Source organism: Oncorhynchus nerka, linkage group LG1, assembly GCF_034236695.1.
Source record: "Oncorhynchus nerka isolate Pitt River linkage group LG1, Oner_Uvic_2.0, whole genome shotgun sequence".
Classification (NCBI taxonomy): domain Eukaryota; kingdom Metazoa; phylum Chordata; class Actinopteri; order Salmoniformes; family Salmonidae; genus Oncorhynchus; species Oncorhynchus nerka.
Genome location: NC_088396.1, coordinates 31253139 through 31275747, shown reverse-complemented (window position 1 = coordinate 31275747; position 22609 = coordinate 31253139). Strand labels below are relative to the sequence as shown.

General features: G+C 46.4%; 1 protein-coding gene across 3 annotated transcripts in view; it reads left to right on the top strand.

Moving 5' to 3' along the window:
* Positions 1–13521: 13521 nt before the first annotated feature.
* Positions 13522–22609, top strand: part of LOC115129109 (A-kinase anchor protein 11-like) — a 31137-nt gene continuing 22049 nt past the window's right edge. The window contains exons 1-7 of one of the 3 annotated variants that reach the window (XM_029659234.2): positions 13522–13746; positions 16732–16831; positions 16971–17081; positions 17164–17217; positions 17667–17798; positions 18510–18771; positions 18918–22603. In XM_029659234.2, the coding sequence (XP_029515094.1) occupies positions 16769–16831; positions 16971–17081; positions 17164–17217; positions 17667–17798; positions 18510–18771; positions 18918–22603 (4308 nt within the window). In that variant the 5' untranslated portion in view covers positions 13522–13746; positions 16732–16768. The remainder of the gene's footprint in view (positions 13747–16731; positions 16832–16970; positions 17082–17163; positions 17218–17666; positions 17799–18509; positions 18772–18917; positions 22604–22609) is intronic. The other 2 variants (XM_029659228.2, XM_029659223.2) reach the window with 2 other exon arrangements.

Sequence of the window (22609 nt, the reverse complement as noted above, 5' to 3'; positions counted from 1 at the left end):
GGTGAGAGGGTGAGGTCAAAAGAGGAGAGGAGTGGAAAGAAGGAGGCAGAGAGGAATGAGTCAAAGGTAGACGTGGGGAGGTTAAAGTCGCCCAGAACTGTGAGAGGTGAGCCGTCCTCAGGAAAGGAGCTTATCAAGGCATCAAGCTCATTGATGAACTCTCCGAGGGAACCTGGAGGGCGATAAATGATAAGGATGTTAAGCTTGAAAGGGCTGGTAACTGTGACAGCATGGAATTCAAAGGAGGCGATAGACAGATGGGTAAGGGGAGAAAGAGAGAATGACCACTTGGGAGAGATGAGGATCCCGGTGCCACCACCCCGCTGACCAGAAGCTCTCGGGGTGTGCGAGAACACGTGGGCAGACGAAGAGAGAGCAGTAGGAGTAGCAGTGTTGTCTGTGGTGATCCATGTTTCCGTCAGTGCCAAGAAGTCGAGGGACTGGAGGGAGACATAGGCGGAGATGAACTCTGCCTTGTTGGCCGCAGATCGGCAGTTCCAGAGGCTACCGGAGACCTGGAACTCCACGTGGGTCGTGCGCGCTGGGACCACCAGATTAGGGTGGCCGCGGCCACGCGGTGTGGAGCGTTTGTATGGTCTGTGCAGAGAGGAGAGAACAGGGATAGACAGACACATAGTTGACAGGCTACACAAGAGGCTACGCTAATGCAAAGGAGATTGGAATGACAAGTGGACTACACGTCACGAGTGTTCAGAGAGTTAAGCTTACGTAGCAAGAATCTTATTGACTAAAATTATTAAAATGATACAGTACTGCTGAAGTAGGCTAGCTGGCAGAGGCTGCGTTGTTGACTAAGTAGGCTAGTTGGCATTGGCTGCGTTGTTGACACTACACTAATCAAGTCGTTCCGTTGAGTGTAATAGTTTCTACTGTGCTGCTATTCGGGGCTAGCTGGCTAGCTAGCAGTGTTGATTACGTTACGTTGCGTTAAAAGAACGACAATAGCTGGCTAACTAACCTAGGAAATCGCTCTAGACTACACAATTATCTTTGATACAAAGACGGCTGTGTAGCTAGCTATGTAGCTAGCTACGATCAAACAAATCAAGCCGTTGTACTGTAATGAAATGAAATGAAAAATGTGATACTACCTGTGGAGCGAAGCGAAATGCGACCGGATTGTTGAGTGCAGAAGTTCTGTTCGGTAGACGTTGGCTAGCTGTTGGCTAGCTAGCAGAGTCTCCTATGTTAAGGACGACATAAAACTACACACTCTAAACTACACAATTATCTTGGGTACGAAGACAGCAAAGACAACTATGTAGCTAGCTAACACTACACTAATCAAGTCGTTCAGTTGAGTGTAATAGTTGTGCTGCTAATCGGTAGACGGTGGACTAGCTAACGGTGGACGTTAGCTAGCTGGCTAGCTGCAGGGCAGTGTAGACTGCGTTAGGACGACGAAATACGATAATTACGCAATTATCTATGATACAAAGACGGCTGTGTAGCTAGCTAAGAAGAAATTGATAAGATTAGACAAATCAAACCGTTGTACTATAATGAAATGTAATGAAATGTAATACTACCTGCGGACCGAGTGCAGATGCGACCGCTCGCTCCAACCCGGAGCTCCAACCCGGGTTGGAGCGAGCTATCAGCATATCGATTGCATTACACGAGCAAGTAACACACTCGACCACTGCTACTCTAACTTCCGCGATGCATACAAGGCATTTCCACTTTGCTGATCCTCAATACTGGGGCCCCACAAGGGTGTGTTCTCAGCCCTCTCCTGTACTTCCTGTTCACCCACAACAACGTGGCCATGCACGCCTCCAACTCAATCATTATGTTTGCAGACGACACTACAGTGGTAGGCTTGATTACCAACAACGATGAGACAGCCTACAGGGAGGAGGTGAGGGCCCTCGGAGTGTGGTGTCAGGAAAATAACCTCACACTCAACGTCAACAAAACAAAGGAGATGAGAGTGGACTATCCACATCGATGGGACAGTAGTAGAGAAGGTGGAAAGTGTTAGGTTCCTTGGTGTACATATCACCGACAAACTGAAATGGTCCACGCACACAGACAGTGTGGTGAAGAAGGCACAACAGTGCCTAACTTTTACAGGTGCAAAATTGAGAGCGTCCTGTATCACTGCCTGGTACAGCAACTGCACCGCCCACAACCACAGGGCTCTCCAGAGGGTGGTGCAATCTGCACAACGCATCACCGGGGACAAACTACCTGCCCTCCAGGACACCTACAACACTCGATGTCACATGAAGGCGAAAAAGATCATCAAGGACAATAATCACCTTAGTCACTACTTGTTCACCCCACTTCTATCCGGAAGGCGAGGTCAGTACAGGTGCATCAGAGCTGGGACAGAGAGATTGAAAAACAGCTTCTATCTCAAGGCCATCAGATTGTTAAACAGCCACCACTAGCACAGAGAGGCGGCTTCCTACCTACAGACTTGATATCTTTGGCGACTTCAATAAATGGAACACTGCCACTTTAAGAATGTTTATATATTTTGCATTACTCATCTTATATGTATGTAATGTATACTGTATACTTCACTATCTATTCTTACTATCTATTGCATCGTATCCACTCTGTCACTGCTCATCCATATATTTTATACTTATGTATTCTTATACCATTCCTTTACTAGATTGTGTGCATTAGGTTTTGTTGTGGAATTTGTTACCTGTTAGATACTGTTGCACTGTCGGATCTAGAAACATAAGCATTTCACTACACTCGCAATAACATCTGCTAACCATGTGTATGTGACCATTAACATTTGATTTGACTTGACACAGCCATTCTTTTGCTCAGCCAGGTTCAGTCATTTTGGCCTGACAGGAGAAACCGTGGACAGCGACAGAGGAACCCACTTTTCGGCAGCTATAATGACCAAACTGTGGCGGCTCCTAGGAGTCAACGCAAAACTCCACATCGCGTACGACTCTAGGAGCTCTGGCAGGGTAGAAAGGAGCAACAAAACAATCATCAGAATCCTGAGGAAATATGTGGCAGCCAACCACAAAGATTGGGACCTCAAACTCCCACTGGTACTGATGGTGATCAGAGCTTCACGCAACAGGTCTACAGGAATAACACCCTTCGAGATGATAACGGGCCGGCAAATGACGCTTCCACTGCATCTCCTGTACCAACCGGGAGATGTCGCCGCAGCCATGTGACGGACTTGCAAACCCACCTCCAGACTACCTTTGCATACGCTGAAGGAAAGTTGGAAAGAATTGCAGAAGGTGACAAGACCTATTACGACAAAAAGGCCTCACACCAGGTGTTCGAGGTCAGGGATAAGCTGTGGTACTACATATACACCAAGCCACACGAGATTGTGGTGATACTGTCACCTGTAGCTTATCAAATCAGAATCAACAAATTTCGACTAAACGCCATGTTAAAGTGGGTTCACAGGAACCAAATCAAGTTGTACACCCCCCCCCCCCAATGGAATAGAAGGGGTGCAAGCCAGCACAGAATAGATAGAAACCTAGCAAGTCAGAGGTATTAAGAAAATTCTTAAGTATCCTCAGCTCATCCCTTCCTGGATATCAGTACATTGCACCTAACATATTTTCTTACCTTCCCAGCTACAATATATACATTTGTTGTCACTTGATATTGTCCTGCGCTGTCCAAAATAGGAAAATCTGAAAAATTGTTGTCAAAATATTTTTCTTTACAAAGCAATTAACTGAAATAATCAAACAATATCTCTGATCATGGAGTTCAGATGGAGTTCCTTTGGTTGATAATGAAACAACGAAGCAGATGTAATCATGAGCAGACCCCGACGGCAATCGTTCTCAGCGATGATCCATGACTCCTTATAACTAACTGCAGAGTACACACACCTAGATGCACATTCCACCTGCAGCACATTTGAGTTGGGCCGGGACTGACTGGACCACCCAGGCAGTTAAGCACGCCCTGCTAGACTCTGCCCATATGTTAGCCCAACTCCAAAAGTTCACAGTCGCACAGTCAGAACTAGCAGAGCCCAGGTGAGAAAAGCGATTAGTCGGGGCGCTACTCTCGAACTAGAAGCACAAGCGGTCAGAACTAGAAGCACAAGCATTTCGCTACACTCATATTAACATATGCTAACCATGTGTATGTGACCAATAAAATTGTATTTAATTTTGCTGCAGCCGTAGGGTTGCTATTTGCCCTAGGTACCATTGCCGTCAACGCAGTCAGTCTAGCCACAGTCAAGAGAAATGTTAAGGAGATTAATGAAGAGATGCCACTTATCCAGCAACAGATGAAAGCACAGGCACTCAGGTTGCAAAATGTGAGAAAGTCTCTCCAGAACACTATTCTGGTGGTAAACACACACTCTACTCTTCTGAACAAAATCCTCCTGTCTATAGGAAAACCATGACTATGCCCATGTCCAATTGGTTCAATTGTTATTGGAGGACTTTCTCCGTGAAGTTAGCTCTTCTATGGATCACTTGGCCATGAATAGAATCCCCTCATATCTAGTGCCCCTCTCAAAAGTACACAACTTATTGACCTCAGCTACTACAACCACGATAAGGCCGTTACAGTCACATTTGGCCTATAGTCTGGGGTCGGCCATCCCAATACACGTTGATCTTGATCGTAATGAAGTGGGATTTCTACTGACGCTGCCGGTTGTTGAACTGGAGAATATCTATAGATTGACAACGGTTCTAAATGTAGGATTTTGGCGCAACAAGACCCACGTGAAAATTGTCACACCCCTAGTCGTAGCTTATCAGGAAAACAATCCAGATTTCTAAACTGATAATGTGTACTCTAACCAAAGACGTGCACTACCTCTGTCCTAGCAGTTCGTCAGGGATAACACTGAGCGTTTTTGTGGTCTTAAGCCTATCACCAGCGAAGAACACTGTAGAGCCAAACTAACAGCAAGGGATGGTGCCACCACCACACAAGTGGAGGTTGTAGGGAATCGATGGTTGGTTAACACCCCGTTCGTGTCCGCCACTATGAATTACGAACGCCATGATTCAACCACCCAATTGAACCTCCCCAACCAGACTGTTTTTGTTAAGGTACCAGAGAGGGTGATTATTCACATAGACTACCTCGCTCTATACCAACGTCCCGACTTGCTAAACGTTCCCTTGAGTTACCACAAGCCATTCAAAACCAAATCCGGTACTAGGGACCCATGACTGTTGAACTTTGCGTACTGGATGGGGCACTTTTAGTTGACCCGACTGACTACAAGCAAAACGATTGGTCTGTCACCCGCTCTTGGACGGTGCCGGACAGTATCCTGACTGTTACCATGATCCTTGGTCTTATTTCCCTTGGCGTGTGCACCTACTACGTACACAGGCGCACACGTGCAATGGAAGACCTAATGAGGTCTTATACAAGGATCTCCTGTGGGACGGAAGCGATTTTCGGAAAGTTGGCAATAGATCCTGAAACCCCATCAGAGGATCCATCCCCAGCCTCCTCTCCCGAATTCGCTTGGTCAGCCCTGTAATGTCACCAATGTAAGCTTTGTCATTTAGGGTGCCATTTTTCCAAGTGCCTTAACTACCCACCTTTAAGTAGGATCACCCTAGATATAACATTAGAGACAATGCCATGATAGAGTCATTTAGCCAAGACCTTAGACGTATATAGAACATAGTCCAAGTTAGATGATTAAGTTGTGGTAGCTATATTTTGTATATATTTTATTTATGTTTTTATTCATTTAGTTTAATTTCCTTAGGAAGCGATAGAGCCATAAACAAGTTCCCCGAATAACCACCAGTTAGTGCCACAATGCCACTCATTTGGGGAAGAAATGTAGTGATGTATTGCCTGAGTGTTGTGTGTTATTAACGTCTGCCTACGTTACTGTACTGCCTAGATCCACTAGCCGGGACAACCGGACGATGGGCCTGAACTGCAGAGTCACCGCCAGACCTCCCATGCCCATTCTGGTGGTGATCTGCAGCTTGCAGAAAGCCTACCAGGGTACTGCTACGATGATCCACAAACCAGAACACCCGATGGTCATTCTTATGGTGGATTGCAACATGAAGAATCCTTCCAAGTTGAACCCACCGGAGGGGGACTGTCATGACTGGCCTGTTTGGGCCAGGTTACCGTGGACCACAATCCTACAGAGACAAGTCTTGCACCCACCAGCGAGGAGAGATAGAGAGGTATAGAGGTGGGGGGTTTTATGACACCTTACACCCATTGTAAATCTTAAGGCAGCAGACAAAATCCTTTGTCCCCTCAGTGTGGAGGAATGGAATGTATGATGTGCCTATGGAGAACCTACCTCAGAACAGTAACATGCAATAAATGGACTTTGGAACAATATATTTTGCCAGACAAAATGGTGGTACTGATGATAGATGGAATATGAAGATGAATGTCATTTTTGTTTTTTGTTATTAAAAAGTTAAATGACAACGTTATAACAAAAACATTGTAACTTGAAGAGTTTTCTTAATACTGTATGTACTTTACTGATCTTCCACAGAATTGCTGCAGCGTGACTACAAGAGCGTCCTGGCCCCGCAATACATGAGCAACTCACTGTCTGTATGACATCTGTCGTTGATGCTAGTACCCACGCCTTGTAATGAGATGCGTGCAGGCTCTGACTTGGCTTTGTGTCTGCTTTTAGATAGACAAGGTCGTCTCCAACATCCTTCAATAACACCCGACTGACTTTGTGACTGTGTAGGTATTGGTACGCCTCCAAACTTTTTAAGTTGCTCATCGCCTTACCATCGCAAGCTAAGTAAGTAAATATGCTACCGTACGTGATACGAGGCCACTTCTTCACGTCATCTTCCCAACCATCAATTATGGAGGGTAAAGGTAGGCTAATATTACCCTTTTGATCCCTGTCAGGTTGTGTTCCCACATCATTATTAGTTTGGCAAGCACTTCCGTTAGTTTACTTTGAACCAGAAATAACGCCCATAATTCGCGCAAGGCATCATGGGACATGGGAAACTTGTGGATAGTCATATCTAACAACTGTGACATCATAAGCCACTGTATGGCAGTACCACAACAACCTAATTCCAACAGTCCAATCAAACATTCCCAACACTAGAACTCACCTATTTCTTTGGAGGCTGCTTTTCAATTCGCTCTGATTTGACTCTTCATTATTGAGAAATTACTTTGAAGTGTGCTACTATTGTTATCTGGGTGGGTGTTTTGGCATTACACATTGGAATCCCAGATGGTGAGGGTCTTTGTGAGACCCTGATGCCCCCCATGATCCTGAAACAATGGGCCAGTAGCAATATCTACCATCACTGGACAACAAATCAGGCCACTATTGGACACACTTCTCACAAGACCACCAGAGATTCTATGCCCAGCTTTGTAGCCATGTTTGGAGGACCTCTTACCCAGTAAACTGAGCTTAAGAGTGAGGAGAGAGAAGGAACAGCAGAGCCTGTCTTGAGGAGGAAGGATGGAGAGGTCCATGGGTCCATAGCCAGCAGCCCACCACCCTGCATACCACTGCTGGCTTGCTTCTGAAGCTAAGCAGGGTTGGTCCTGGATGGGAGACCAGATGCTGCTGGAAGTGGTGTTGGAGGGCCCAATGCCCCAGAGCAGTGATTGGGGACACTGCCCTGTGTAGGATGCTGTCTTTTGTTAAACGGGTGTCCTGACTCTCTGAAGTCATTGAAGATCCCATGGCACTTATCGTAAGAGTAGAGGTGTTAACCTCGGTGTCCTGGCTAAATTCCCAATCTGGCCCTCAAACCATCACGGTCACCTAATAATCCCCAGTTTACAATTGGCTCATTCATCCCCCTCCTCTCCCCTGTAACTATTCCCCAGGTCGTTGCTGCAAACGAGAACGTGTTCTCAGTCAACTTACCTGGTAAAATAACAGATAAATAAAATAAAGAAGGGAGAGCTGACAGAAGGATGGAATCTGCAGGATGTGTGCTTTGGGTCCTCTCTGCTCACATCTCTTGTTTGTTGAACGGTATTGGCCTAATCAGTTTCCAGTGGCTTCTACAAGTACAGTGATGTACTGGGGGTAGAATGGGACCATCTGAGAAAGCCTATAGAAGAACACCACAATGTTATTCATTGGAAACAAGGCAAAAAAGATTCATGAAAAACAACACTTTATATATTAGTTTGTTCTTTATGTCCTTGCATTCCTTAGATAGTGGACGTGTCAGAGGTAGGAGGTGGCCAGGAGAAGAGGGGTGTTAAGTGGGAAACTGAGAACTGGAAAGCAAACAAAGCTCATCCAGTGTCAACCTCCCAAAGCTTCCCCAAGAAGCTAGCTGAAGAGGCCCATCAGCCACTCCTGGGCTGCAATACCCGGACCCCTTCTACTGCCGGTTCGGGGCTCGGAACCCCGCCGATCCTTCACGACTGGACTACCGACGTAATCTGCTCGAGGGGGTACTCAACTGGCTCCTACGTCACGACGTCCCCTGAATGCTCATCTGCTAGCCTGCTAGCCGCGGCCCGCTAGCTGTCTAGAGCATATCGGACTGCTAGCTAATAGGCCAATCGGCCAATTTCTTGGGCCACTACACCTATTTTGCCAATTGGCCTGGGCCCCTTTTACTCAACGAAGCCCTGCTTATCCATCACGACTGGACTACCGACGTAATCTGCCCGAGTTTTTTTTCCAACAGGCCCTTCCATCGCGACGTCCCCTGAATGCCCATCTGCTAGCCTACTAGCTGCGGCCCGCTAGCTGTCTAGAGCATATTGGACTGTTAGCTGAATAGATCCATCAGCCAATTTCTTGGGCTACCTATTTTGCCAATTGGACTTGGAACCCTCTGCTACTCGGAACCCTACTAATCCAATCCATCTATCGACGAGACCACACGAAGAGGCTAAAACAGACTTTCCTCCATCGCAACATCCCTCTAAGGCCCTTCTGATAGCTTGCTAGCCCCGGCCTGCTAGCTGTCTGAATCGCCGTGTCTCCAGCCAGCCCAACCACTCACTGGACCCCTATGATCACTCGGCTATGCATGCCTGTCCCTAATATCAATACGCCTTGTCCATTACTGTCCCGATTAGTGATTGTCTTATTTCACTGTAGAGCCTCTAGCCCTGCTCAATATGCCTTAACCAACCATTTAGTTCCAACCTCCCACATATGCAGTGACATCACCTGGTTTAAACGTCTCTAGAGACAATATCTCTCTCATCATTACTCAGTGCCTAGGTTTACCTCCAATGTACTCACATCCTACCATATCTTTGTCTGTACATTATGCCTTGAATCTATTCTATTGCACCCAGAAACCTGCTCCTTTTACTCTCTGTTCCGAACGTACTAGACGACCAGTTCTTATAGCCTTTAGCTATACCCTTTTCCTAATCCTCCTCTGTTCCTCTGGTGATGTAGCGGTTAATCCAGGCCCTGCAGTGCCTAGCTCCACTCCCACTCCCCAGGTGCTCTCATTTGTTGACTTCTGTAACCGTAAAAGCCTTGGTTTCATGCATGTTAACATTAGAAGCCTCCTCCCTAAGTTTTTTAAATATACTGCTTTAGCACACTCTACCAACCCGGATGTCCTAGCCGTGTCTGAATCCTGGCTTAGGAAGACCCCTGACATTTTCATCCATAACTACAACATTTTCTGACAAGATTGAACTGCCAAAGTTGGCGGTGTTGCAATCTACTGCAGAGATAGCCTGCAGAGTTCTGTCTTACTATCCAGGTCTGTACCCAAACAGTTTGAGCTTCTACTTTTAAAAATCCACCTTTCCAGAAACAAGTCTCTCACCGTTGCCACTTGCTATAGACCACCCACTGCCCCCAGCTGTGCCCTGGACACCATCAGTGAATTGATTTCCAACCCCATCTATCTTCAGAGCTCATGCTGCTAGGTGGCCTAAACTGGGACATGATTAACACCCCGGCCACCCTACAATCTAAATTATCAATGAACCCACCAGGTACAACCCCAAATCCGTAAACACGGGCACCCTCATCAATATCATCCTAACCAACTTGCCCTCCAAATACACCTCTGCTCTTTTCAACCAAGATCTCTGTGATCACTGCCTCATTGCCCATCTATAATTAGCCCATCCAACTACCTCATCCCCATACAGTATTTATTTATCTTGCTCCTTTGCACCCCAGTATCTCTACTTGCACATTCATCTTCTGCACTTCTACCATTCCAGTGTTTAATTGCTATATTATAATTACTTCACCACCATGGCCTATTTATTGCCTTACCTCCCTTATCCTACCTCATTTGCACACTGTATATAGACTTTTTCTACTGTATTATTGACTGTATGTTTGTCTATTCCATGTGTAACTCTGTGTTGTTGTATGTGTCGAACTACTTTGCTTTATCTTTGCCAGGTCGCAGTTGTAAATGAGAACTTGTTCTCAACTAGCCTACCTGGTTAAATAAAGGTGAAATAAAAAAATAAAAATAAATAAAAAGAAGAGAAGCTGTCGCTCTAAGAGGAGGCACTAAACCTGATGATGAACCATTAAAGCTAAGAGTGTTCTGCAGATTTTACAGTTATTTCAGACATTTTGATTTAAATCATTTATTTTTCTTAGGAACTTGGATTCCTGGTGCCACTACTCTGCCCTACCAAGCAAAATGGCAAACTGCTATTTGTTAATGTCATTTTTACTACATTAAATACATGCTTAATCATGTGGACAAGTATCCTGCCTCTATTGTATTGTGTTTTGGAGAAAATGGCAGTCATGTTAGCAGTAACTGCATAAAATTACTGTGAAACCAAGGTAAATAAAAAACAGTTTCTCAGTTCCTGTCACGATCGCTGTCGTCGTGGAAATGACCAGACCAAGGTGCAGCATGGTGAGCGTACATTTCTTTTATTGATAAATGTCGCCAACAAACCAAAGAGCAAGGCCACGACCATGATGCTTACTTAGGCTATAATGCCACTAACAAAGACAACTACCCACAAATACAAAAGGTAAAAAGGCTGCCTAAGTATGATTCCCAATCAGAGACAACGATAGACAGCTGTCTCTGATTGAGAACCATAACCGGCCAAAACATAGAAACAAAGAACATAGAGTTTCCCACCTGACCAACCAAATATAGAGAATAAAAAGATCTCTACGGTCAGGGCGTGACAGTTCCACTCTATGAACAGTTACTGCCTTTTTGCTTGGTAGGGCAGTATTGTCCTTCCAATCTAGTTCAAAAACCAAACCTCTAGTGGCATTCTGCCTTCTCCCCACAGTTTTCAGCAGTTAGCTTCACCCACGACTGGTTCTACAATCCTGATGCTGTGTTTTCATTTTTAGAAAGGTCAATAATCATCACTTGCAATACCGCTTTCTAAACACATGGCCCTTATCGTTCATCAGCAGGAAAGAATTCCTCAAATAAAAAAAGATACACTTACTGTAGCAGGTTTTTACAGATATGGGTGCCTCCATCCCACTGAACTACACTAAGTTCCGCTAGACTTCCTGAGTTACCAGAGGTGGGACCAAGTCACTATTAGGCTATTAAGCAAGTCTCAAGTCACAAGGTTTGAGTCTCAAGTAGAGTCCCAAGTAGAATGAATGGGTCAAGTCTTTAGTCAAGTGCAAGTCATACATTCTAAGAGCAAGTCAAGTCCAGTCACATTTTTTAAAGTCAAGTCTCAAGTCCAAATTACAAATCTGTGCTTATTTATTGAGGCTATCAGACAGCCCTTTTCACTATTTTATTTATAACACATTTTGATGACGTAATTGTAAAATAGGGACCTTATAGCAGTCTTAATTAAGGGAAATCAGCAGAAGGCAAGGCAGGTTATCCTGCTCAGTGTAGATACATTTACAGGTCTTGGTAATCCATGGTGAAAGAGCTATATCATACATCACAGGAAATATGAACAAAGGAAACCATACACATAAATGGAACTTCTACCTCATGCATCTTGCTGAATGTTCATGTGGACAATAAACATACCGACCCTGTCAGAGAGAAATGGTAGGCCTAAATGAAAATGTATCATTTCAAACATGAAACAGACATGTCTAAGTGTTGCAATACGCCATGCTGAGATGGAATGATGAAATGCTAGCAATTATTGTAGCATAAGATGGAATATAGATTTACCATATATCCATTTAATCAGTGGTGGAAAAAGTACCCTGTCATACTTGAGTAAAAGTAAGATACCTTGATAGGAAATGACTCAAGTAAAAGTGAAAGTCACCCAGTAAAATAATACTTGAGTAAAAGTCTAAAAGTATTTGCTTTGAAATATACTTAAGTATCAAAAGTAAATGTCATTTCAAAAATGTACTTAAGTATCAAAATTTAAAGTATAAATCATTTAAAATTCCTTATATTAAGCAAACCAGTTGGCACAATTGTTTGTGTTTTTGAAATGTATGGGTAGCCAGGGGCACACTCCAACACTCAGACATCATTCAGAAACGCCAGATCAGAGGCAGTAGAGTTGCCAGATCAGAGACAGTAGGGTCGCCAGATCAGAAGCAGTAGGGATGACCAGAGACGTTCTCTTGATAAGTGTGTGAATTGGACCATTTCTGTCCTGCTAAGTGTAACGAGTACATTTGGTTGTCAAGGAAAATATATGGAGTAAAAAGTACATCATTTTCTTTAGGAATGTAGTGAAGTAAAAGTTGTCCAAATATAAATAGTAAAGTACAGACACCCCCAAAAACGACTTAATCAAGTAGTATTTTAAAGTATGTTTACGTAAGTTATTTTCACCACTGTATTTAATTAAAATTGAGAAAGCAACAGCAAACATTTCGACAAGAGAAGCGCTCTCCACCGGCCCGGCAGGAGTTTGGAAATTGCAAGTGGAGAGACGCGTCTATGGTGCTTCTTTGCCACAGTAATAATACATTTTAAAAACACATTTAAAATGCAAGCTTCATACGTAAATTATACATTTCAAGCAATTTTGACATAGGCCTTCCAAAAGACCAGTGGGCCTTTGCTAGTAGACTAATTATTGCTTGATGCCCCCTTGCTGGTTCGCTTCTAAATTGAGCTGCATATTTATTTATATGCATCCTCTCCCTACAATTTGATGTTTGCAGTGCACCGAATCCTGTAACTCTACAGCATTGACAGTTTGCTGGTCCATTCAGAGGTTGCGTTTCGCTAGCCAATCTGTTGAATTTTTTAACGCTGCTTAGAGAGTGAACCCGCGGAGACTGTGCTACAAAGCCTGGCCAAATAATTTAAAGTAAAGTCATTTTATTGTCTCAAATCATCAAATATGTAACGTCCAAGTCGTGTGACTGTGATTTAGGCGTACACACTACATAGCTAATTAGTACAGGTGGTCGCCTTTGTCTTCTGTCACTTTTCCATAAACGAACGCTGTAACATGGAGATATGGCCATTGGGAAACACGCGATGCCTGTTAATGTTCACAGCAAGCATCGGGGCTCTAACACCCCCTTGTCAGAAGATAGGCCTACTGTCAAAAGGTGCTAAAGCATTTAGCCTCTATGAATGGGGCAGCCTACTTCCAATTTAGTGCTGAAGACACCCAGGCCTCACAAACAATCTGTACTTGATGTAGGCCATTTTATTTGACTGGAATTTTGCCTGGCATGGCATCTTTTCTTAGATATGACATCACGCAATCGACTACTCTGTGCTTCTCCATCGCTGAGGGAAAGCAGAGCTCAGAGAGTGATTACTACTGCCTGAATCAGTCTTGTTTTCATGGAATGAACTGTCAGTCAGTGGAATATCATCTCGCTTCTAGTCCAACACTTGCTAAATGGTGAGAATAACAGGAGTGGGAGGTTGAAAGACCATATTTGTGGTGAATTGACGATAAATGATTGTATAGTCATTATTTAATGACATGAGAGGACAATTGTTTTGTATATGTTCACACCAGCTAGCTAGCATAATGACAGTGCAGTGGAACAATGTCCGTTGCTAACTAGCTACAATGTTTGACAGTTAGCCTAGCTAGCTAACTAGTCAATACCCTTACGCTAGCTTGTTGACACTTGGCTAGTTAGCTAAGATTGTTGATTGATTTGCACAGAGTATACTAAACCAACATGTTACGCTACTGCTATAGTGGGATGTCACAGGTAATGGGACTATCAAATATTAATTTCCATTTCCTCTGTGAAAATGCGACACTGGCCTTAAATGATGGCCTGCCATAACATAAACGGGTTTGCCGTTACCTAGCAAGCTATATAGCTACAGTTTTTCCTGAACGAGAAGTTAGAAAGTTGTTTACTAGTAAAACTTAACTGGAGCGAATTCTAACGTTAGTTCGATGCTTGATCAGCTGGCTTGCATGTTTGTTGTGGTCAACCACACAGGCGGTTATGGACGGTTTCATAGCGCATAAGGTAGCTAACGTTAGTGTATAATACAGATGCGACACAGGCCTGTCACCACCTACAATGGCAATCTATTACCCCCCCCCCCAAGTAGCGAGCTAATGTGAAAGATTGATAGCAAAAGTAGCTAGCTACCACTCCCCCTATTTTCAGTAGGCTATAGAACGCAGTTCCTAGTATCAGCCCAGCAGATGATGATGTAGCTACACCAACAACAACTGCGGGCCTTGTCAGATCTTTTATTGTTTGTTTTTGTGTTGTTTATTACCTAGTTGTAAAGATGTATGGTTTACTGAAAAAGGTTATCTGAATTGTCAGCTGTAGTTTCACTCCTGTGTGCTACTGCATTTCTTCCCCTGTGTGCTACTGCATTTCTTCCCCTGTGTGCTACTGCATTTCTTCCCCTGTGTGCTACTGCATTTCTTCCCCTGTGTGCTACTGCATTTCTTCTCCTGTGTGCTACTGCATTTCTTCCCCTGTGTGCTACTGCATTTCTTCCCCTGTGTGCTACTGCATTTCTTCCCCTGTGTGCTACTGCATTTCTTCCCCTGTTGACCCATCTGTCCACATAGTCACACATTCATGCTGCAACGCCTCAAAGGCTGACCTATTTTGAGCCCTTACACAATTCATGCCAAGCTGCTTACAGAGACCATAAGAACCTGTAGTATAGGTCATTTCTATTTTGCCATATCCCCATAGTTTGACATTCTCTGCACTAGCTTCTTGTGCAAAGTCTATGATTTGAGTATGATTATAAGCCTAAATGTTTTTAAAAAATGTGTTACTAAAATGCCATGGTATAAGACACATGAACTGAGCATCATCAAAACCATCAAGAGAAAATACAACTTGCAGTAGTAGAGACAGAGGCCTGTCAGTTTGCTGCTGTGTAGCAGTCACGCAAAACTATACTTCCTAGTTCGAGCTGCATTTCTATGGTCATAGCATTGGGGTCAGTACATAGCTGAGGTTAGCTGGTAACAGCTTGCGTTGTTGTTTCTGAAAACCCCACCAAAGCAGCCAAGAGACCAGGAGGTCCTGGGACAGCGGAGGAAGAGAAAGAGAGTATTCATTATTTCCCCTGGTTGGTTCCCATAGAGGACAGGCATCCTATCAAAGACTGGCCGTCTAGACTCAGATTCAACCAGCTGCTTTGGACAGCACCTCAAAGAACAGCTCACATTTCTTGGGAAACTTTCTTCCTCGCTCACTGTAAATATTTTTGCTGTCTTTAGCTGCTCTTTCATGCTTACCAAGTGTGTTTCTCCTGCCCTGGGTTAGTGTTCAGACTCCGGGTCCACACCCCTGTTCTCTCTACGGCCGTTTGATCGTCCGTGCTGGCTTGGAGCCTGAAGGAAGACATCAGACAGAGTGACTAGGCCAACATCTAAGGCTGCTGGAAACCTGATTGAAGAATATCTGCTTTTATGATTTCTGAATTTATTGAACTTAATCTGAGTGTTTGCTTGAGTGCATCAGTTCAGTTCATCCCCACCAGTGTTTGTCTTTCTGAGGTGACTGGGGTTGTGTTGTTGTGCAGTGGTACATCTAACCTCTTGACCTCTTCAGCTGACTTCCTGTTATGATTAGGGTTTGTGTTGAGAGTGGATGAAGACTGAGTCTTATCAAAGAGGGTTTAGTATAAAGACATTAGGAACAAAACATTAAGAACGCCTGCTCTTTCCATGACATAGACTGACCAGGTGAATCCAGGTGAAAGCTATGATCCCTTATTGATGTAATTTGTTAAACCCACCTCAATCATTCTAGATGAAGGGGATGAGACCGGTTAAAGATGGATTTTTAAGCCTTGAGACAATTTAGACATGGATTGTGTGTGTGCTGTTCAGAGGGGGAATGGGCAAGACAAAAGAACGCAGCTGGATTTTTCACGCTCAACAGTTACCCGTGTGTATCAAGAATGGTCCATCACCCAAAGGACATCCAGCCATCTTGACACAACTGTGGAACGCATTGGAGTCAACATGGGCCAGTATCACTGTAGAATGATTTCGACACCGTGTAGAGTCCATGCCGTGATGAATTGAGGCTGTGTTCCTAGGAAGGTGTTTCTAATGTTTGGTATACTCAGTGTAGATTCTACATGTGCTAAGGCCACAGGGGGCTGGAGATTATTACAGATACCTCTGATATTCTTGTGATAGATTACATAAAATCCTTGAAAGATAGCAAAATTCTGTTAATTTACTGGTGAACTTGTAAAGTTTCCAATAATATACCCTCCCTTTGCAGCTGTACTTGCAATAGACTAGGATCGTTGTTTTTCATTCTATTCTTTGAGAATTGTCAGTAAATCAGAATTGAATGATATAACATTTTTAAATATAACATCTCTCCCTCTTTCCCACCTCTCTCCTTCCCCTCTTTCTCCTTCACAGGTGAGTGGCTAGTCCGCCACACCCAGCCTGCGTTGCCATGGACGCCTGTGCCCGTATCCGAGGAGTTCCTCTCAGGACCAGAGCCTCCATCAGGAAAGAGGTTAGTGTCAGACTGCCATATTCTGATTCATTAATTTACTGATTGATTTATTTCATTTAAATGTTGATAACCTGGTACTGTGTGTGAGGTTGTGCATGTGTGAAACCAAAGCTACCCTCTAATTGTGTGTATGGTGTAGACGGTGCGTGACAGTGGGCCTCAGTGTGTGAAGAGCCTTCTGAGGAGCAGGAAGGAGCTGTGCAGCATGGGACTGGAGCTACAGACCAGAGACACACCACGCCTGACTGAGGTGTATATCACAACAGACACACGCTTTGATTATGACTTCCTGATTTTGAGGATTTCCCTGACTTGTCCTTTTCTTCCCTCAGATCAATTTTGTGTGTTTGCCTGGCCTCTCTGAAGGGGAGGATCTAACTCTACAGGTGAGACGTACTGCACCAGCTCTGACTCTTTTGTAGTTCAATGAATGCGGCACTCAGCAGTAGAAACAATAACAAAACGTTTCTGTAAAAAGTTGAGAGTTGGGGCTGGAGAAATGTAACCATTCTCACATTCATAGACAGTTGTGGATGCAAGGACTGACCATCCATGATATGAAAATGATAGTTTGAACCATGTTTTGAAGCTATAATGTTTGTTTACATTTACTTTGTTTACAAATGTTAGAGTAAAACAAGCTTATATTTTGGGTTCTGATGGGGTATGACAGTTTAACTAAACTCATGAGGCATTTATTTATAAGTTATATTCTTCAAGAATCAATGGGTACATATAATTAATGAATTAAGTCCAAAAATGGATGTAGCAACTGCCCCTTTAAGTGATTCGTTATTAACGTATTATTTGTGTGATGTTCTGTCCTCGTTCCCAGGCCCTGTCGTCTCTCCCAGGGGACCTGGCGGAGCTCCTGAGGTCTCCCCACGTTACCAGCCTGAGGAACGAAGAGGTGCTGCTGCTGAAGGACAGCAGGAAACCAGCCGACAGGAGGGACTCTACTACACAGGTAGACATGAGAGGAGGAAGTGTCTAATAGGGGAAAGACTGTGTGTTTCTCAGGTCTATAGACTGCTTCAGAGGAAATACAGTATTTCACAGGTAAATAAGAGTTCAATATAGGTTTGAAGCTGATTCATAGGACCTTACTCAGGCTGCTTGTAAAGGCCTGAGAGATTCTGTGTTTTCACCCTGTTGAACCTAGCCAGGTATACAGATCTCTGGGATAGTGTGGTTGCTTGTTTTCTCACCAGTGATTGCCACATTGTCCTGCCTGGTCCCATGTGTCTGTGCTAGTGTTCAGTCTGGCTCTGCAGCATTGTGGTTACAGTGTGTGTGACATACAGATATACAGACAGGCAGTGCAACTAAAACTGAGCCTCTACCCACGGTGGCCAAGACAGAAGTGACGCTGAGTGTTCTATTCTGCATATACAACAACACATCAGACCACAATCAGACATGTAGACATAACAAGACTGTCCCAGTAGAGCCCCTCTCTCTGTAAGACACAGACCGAAGGAAAGAGAACTCTTGCGTGAATTCCTGTGAGTTTCCAAAGCCAAAGACTCTCCGATGATTACCGTGTCTTGGCAGGCGCTGACAGTCTGCAGACCTAGTTTTTTATTCCTCAAAGAGCTAATTGTCCCTTGGCAGTAAGAATAAACTACTGTACCAGGCAGCCAGCAAACTCTGACTGTTTCTTCTCTATCCTCTGCAGCAGTGCTCGATAAAGGCGGTGTGTGTTGTAAGGCACAGCTCCAGCCCGAGTCAGGCCATTGTTGGTGTGTTGGTGGGCCTGCTGGGGCGTTATGCTGCGGGGGTCCGTTATGCCCTGGAGCTCCAGGCCCTCCACAGGGGCACGGCAGAACCCTGCCAGCCCGAGGACGATGACACCAACCAGTCTGTGTCTTCTATCGAAGATGACTTTGTCACCGCTCTGGAACACCTAGAAGAGGAGGCCACTGGAGAGAATAACAACGGTAGGTTCATCACAGCTCTATGTAGATGAACGTTCAATAGAGCATGATGTGTTCACTTATTATTGCGTAACCTTAAGTGTTAAGTAAATTTAGACCGAAATATTTACCCCTCCACCCCTCCACTCTCTATCTCCCTCTCTCCCTAGCCGATGACTCTTATCTCCATGGAAACCACCGTGATGTGGCCTCCCAGACAGTCCCTGCCCACAAGAGAGACAAGGACCTATCAGGCTCCAGGATCATAATCAGCTCTTCCCACAGGATGTCCTCAACCAATCGTAGGCCTCCTCCAGAGGTGTCCGTTACCGTACAGTGCTCCAGAAGGGCAGATTCCCAGTGGACCCTCTGCAGCCCTAGAGCCCGGCTCCCCTCCCCCATACGTCCTGTCAGCGAATCAGAGGAGTCGGACGGATCCAGCCCTAGTCCAATCATCTTCCTAGATGAGGTTGGCTACCAGAAAAGTCTCAAAGCGACACTGGACATCCCTCAGATCCCCGGGGGGCCGACGGACAGGGTGGAGGACTCTGACTCTGAGGTCAGCGAGTTCTTCGACAGCTTTGACCAGTTTGACGACCTAGACGAGCTGAGCTCAGAGAGCTGTACACTCACCTTGCCTTTAGACCCGACTTCCTCTGTTATCATTACCGGCCCAGACCAGAAGAAGAAGTACTCTGGTACTGGCAAGTCAGGGTCCAAGAAAGTGTCCCGAAGCTGTTCCACCATGAACCCTCACCGGTTTGACCAGCGCACCCTCCCTGCGAATGTGAAGAAGCCCACCCCACTCAGAAGTCCCCTCCCCCTTGGCTCTCCGTATGGATCCCCTGACTCCCCCCGGCCGGCCCGGACCTCCTGTGAGGAAGGTGGAGGTCCTCTGTTTAGCCCCGTTAGCTCCTCAGCCTTCAGCCCACTCGGAGATGGAGCTCTGGATTACTTCTGGAAGACAGAGGGAGATGGAGGAGATGAGACAGAGCTAAAGAAACCCCAGGACCTGTGTTCCCTCTACAAGACTTACTCAGACTTTGCCAGCAGTCTGTCCAAGGAGATCCTGGGCTCCGTGTGTGGATACCAGTCTCCCGTGGACCTCAACGACAACAAGAACCTGAGCTGTGTCTGTCACAAGGAGTTCCAGAACCAGTCTGGACACGTCATGAAGCTGTCTGAGATCCAGGAGACGGTGACTGTCTCCAAGCTGCAGCAGAAGCCCCAGTCTCTGAAGGACGGCATACAGAGGTTCGCTACAGACTTGGTAGAGATGAGTCTGGGCAGCGCTCTGAGAGACCTGCAGAAGGGAGTGTCCTCTTGCACCACCACCCTCTGCCACCTGGCTGCCAGACTCACCTCGTCTGTCTTCCAGATGGCCTTCCAGGAGATCGGCATGCGCCGCGCCTACGTCCTGAAGGAACGGGCCATCAACGGGCTGGCTGGGTTCCTGGTGGGAGAGGCAGTGTCGGGCGCTCTGAAGGACTTCCTGACCGTGAAGAAGCAGATGTTCAACAGCACCGTGACTCAGTTTGCCGCCGACCTGGCGGAGGAACTAGTGTATGAGGGGATGATGGAAGTGTGTCAGTTCTCCCACCCCTCCACCCCCCTCACCCCCAGTCACTGGTCCTTCAGCGTGGGGGAGGAGGACGATGAGGAGGTGGTGTCCTCCTATGCCTCGGACCTCTCTGAGTCTGTCCTCCAGGAGGCTTTCATCGAACTGTCCCAGGCTGACGTGGCCTTCACCACCCAAGCAGCCATCAGTGTCTCTCTGGACAACATATTCAATGTCAGCACTGACGAAACACACACTACCTGCAGTACTGCTGCTGACCACCAGCCTAACCCTGCCGAGGAAGGCCCAGGTCCATCAGGGGAGGATGGCTGTACTGTGAAGAAGGCTCTGTTCTGTGTGTCTGGGATGGCCAGCTGTGTACCTGTCCCCCAGGCAGGCCAGGCCCTCTTCCACGACTCAGAAGAGATCTGCCAGTGTAAGATCAGCCTGACCCACACCTCCCAGACCAGCCCCAAAAGGAGCTGCAGCTCAGAGAGCAGAATGGTGACCACAGCCGCCTCTGATGCTACTGCTGCCACACAGACTGACCTGCTGCCAAAGACCCCCTTTCACAACTTCTCTGGCAACATGGTGGATATGATAGTGAGTGAAGCGTGTGAGCTGATGACTGCCACAAAGATGAAGAAGAAGGTGGAGGACTGTGCTGACTTCCTTTCTAAAGCCATTGTTGGTCGGAGACCTCCATCCAGACAGGAGGGTACTGTCACTGACCAGACCTCCCACTCCTCTCTCCACCCTCATTCTCAGAACCCAGGGAGAGTGACCTGTGAGTCAGGCTCCAGGACCAGCAGAGCTGTCTCAGAGACCCGGCCTGTGATGATGAAGGACACTCTCGAGATTCCAGGGTTGGAGATGGACAGCCGGGAAGGCAGGAAGATGGCCTCCGGTGAGGAGATGGTTCCCGGCACTGGTTGCAAGTCCAGCGGGACCCCTGGTACGCCCCCCTCCACCCCCCAGCATCCCAACAAGGTGTCCCAGGAGAAGCAGATCAAGCAGTTCTCCAAGAAGCTAAAAGGCAAACTGGCCAAGGAGTTCTCTCCCGCCACCCCTCCTCCCACCCCACACTACCAGCCAGGGCCTGAGCTTAAAGAGTCTCCCTCTGAGATGGACAAGGCTGACTTCATGCTCAAACTGATGAGGTCTCTGTCTGAGGAGGCAGACGGGAATGAGGAAGAGGAGGGTGGAGTAGAAGGGCTTAACTCTGGAACCGAGACAGGAAACTGTCCGCAGCCAGAACTCAACCTATTGGTTGGAGGACACAAGATGGCCGACAAGGGAGCCCTCCATTATGCAGAGCGCCTGGCGTGCCACATCGTCTCCATGGCGACAGAAATGGACACTCTGGGAGAGGTGGAGGATAGAGGTAGGAGGACGGTGGAGGAGAGAAGAGACAGCGTGGCCCAGTTCTCGGAGCAGACCCTGAACACGCTGTGGATCTACGCTGGCGAGGTCGCGGGTGAGGTGATCAGTGACGTGAAGAGGATAATGGGGTCAGGACAGTGTCGTCAAATATCAGTCAAACGAGCCAGCCAGGACTGGTCAGGGGAATGCCCTCACCACCACAACCAACTCCAGCCCAGTGAACACAGCAGGGGCTGCAGAGTGGGTCATCTGGCTGAACAGTGGTCTGGTGACCTCCTCTCCTCTGTCCTCCACCCGTCTATTTCCACATCTACTGCCAGCTCTGGCCTGTCCTCTGACTACCCCAGCTGTGAAAGTGTGACAGATGAGTATGCTGGCTACCTCATCAGGCTGCTGAAGAAAGAGGGAGGCAGCAGGGAGCTGGTCCTGGATCAGTATGCCAGCCGTCTGGCCTATCGCTCCATCAAACTGGGCCTGGCCCATGCTTCCCGCAACATGAAGAAGAGACCCTCCTCCTCCAGGCACCACTCCTCCAGGAGGCTCCACCAGGATGGCTGCAGGGGACCCAACGCTGAGCTGTCTGTACCCAGGGACGAAGCAGGGAGAGTGGGATCTCCATCCAGCGACTCTGATGATGGGAGCCAGAGGGAGTACATGGAACTGGTGAACTTCGCAGAGTCGTTGGCGTACAACATCACCTGTGACGTCACACGCAAACTCTGTGTGTCATCAGACCGACTACCCAAGTCCCTGACTGACTCGTGTCTGTATCAGAAATTCAAGCTGGAGGACATGGCAGAGAACCTGATCAGGAACTCCTTTTCATGCCCCCTGCTGGCCAATGAGGGAAAGGGCAGGCAGTACCACAGCACAGGCTGCCTGGACGACAGAGGCTACAGCAGTGGAGTCATGCAGGTAAGT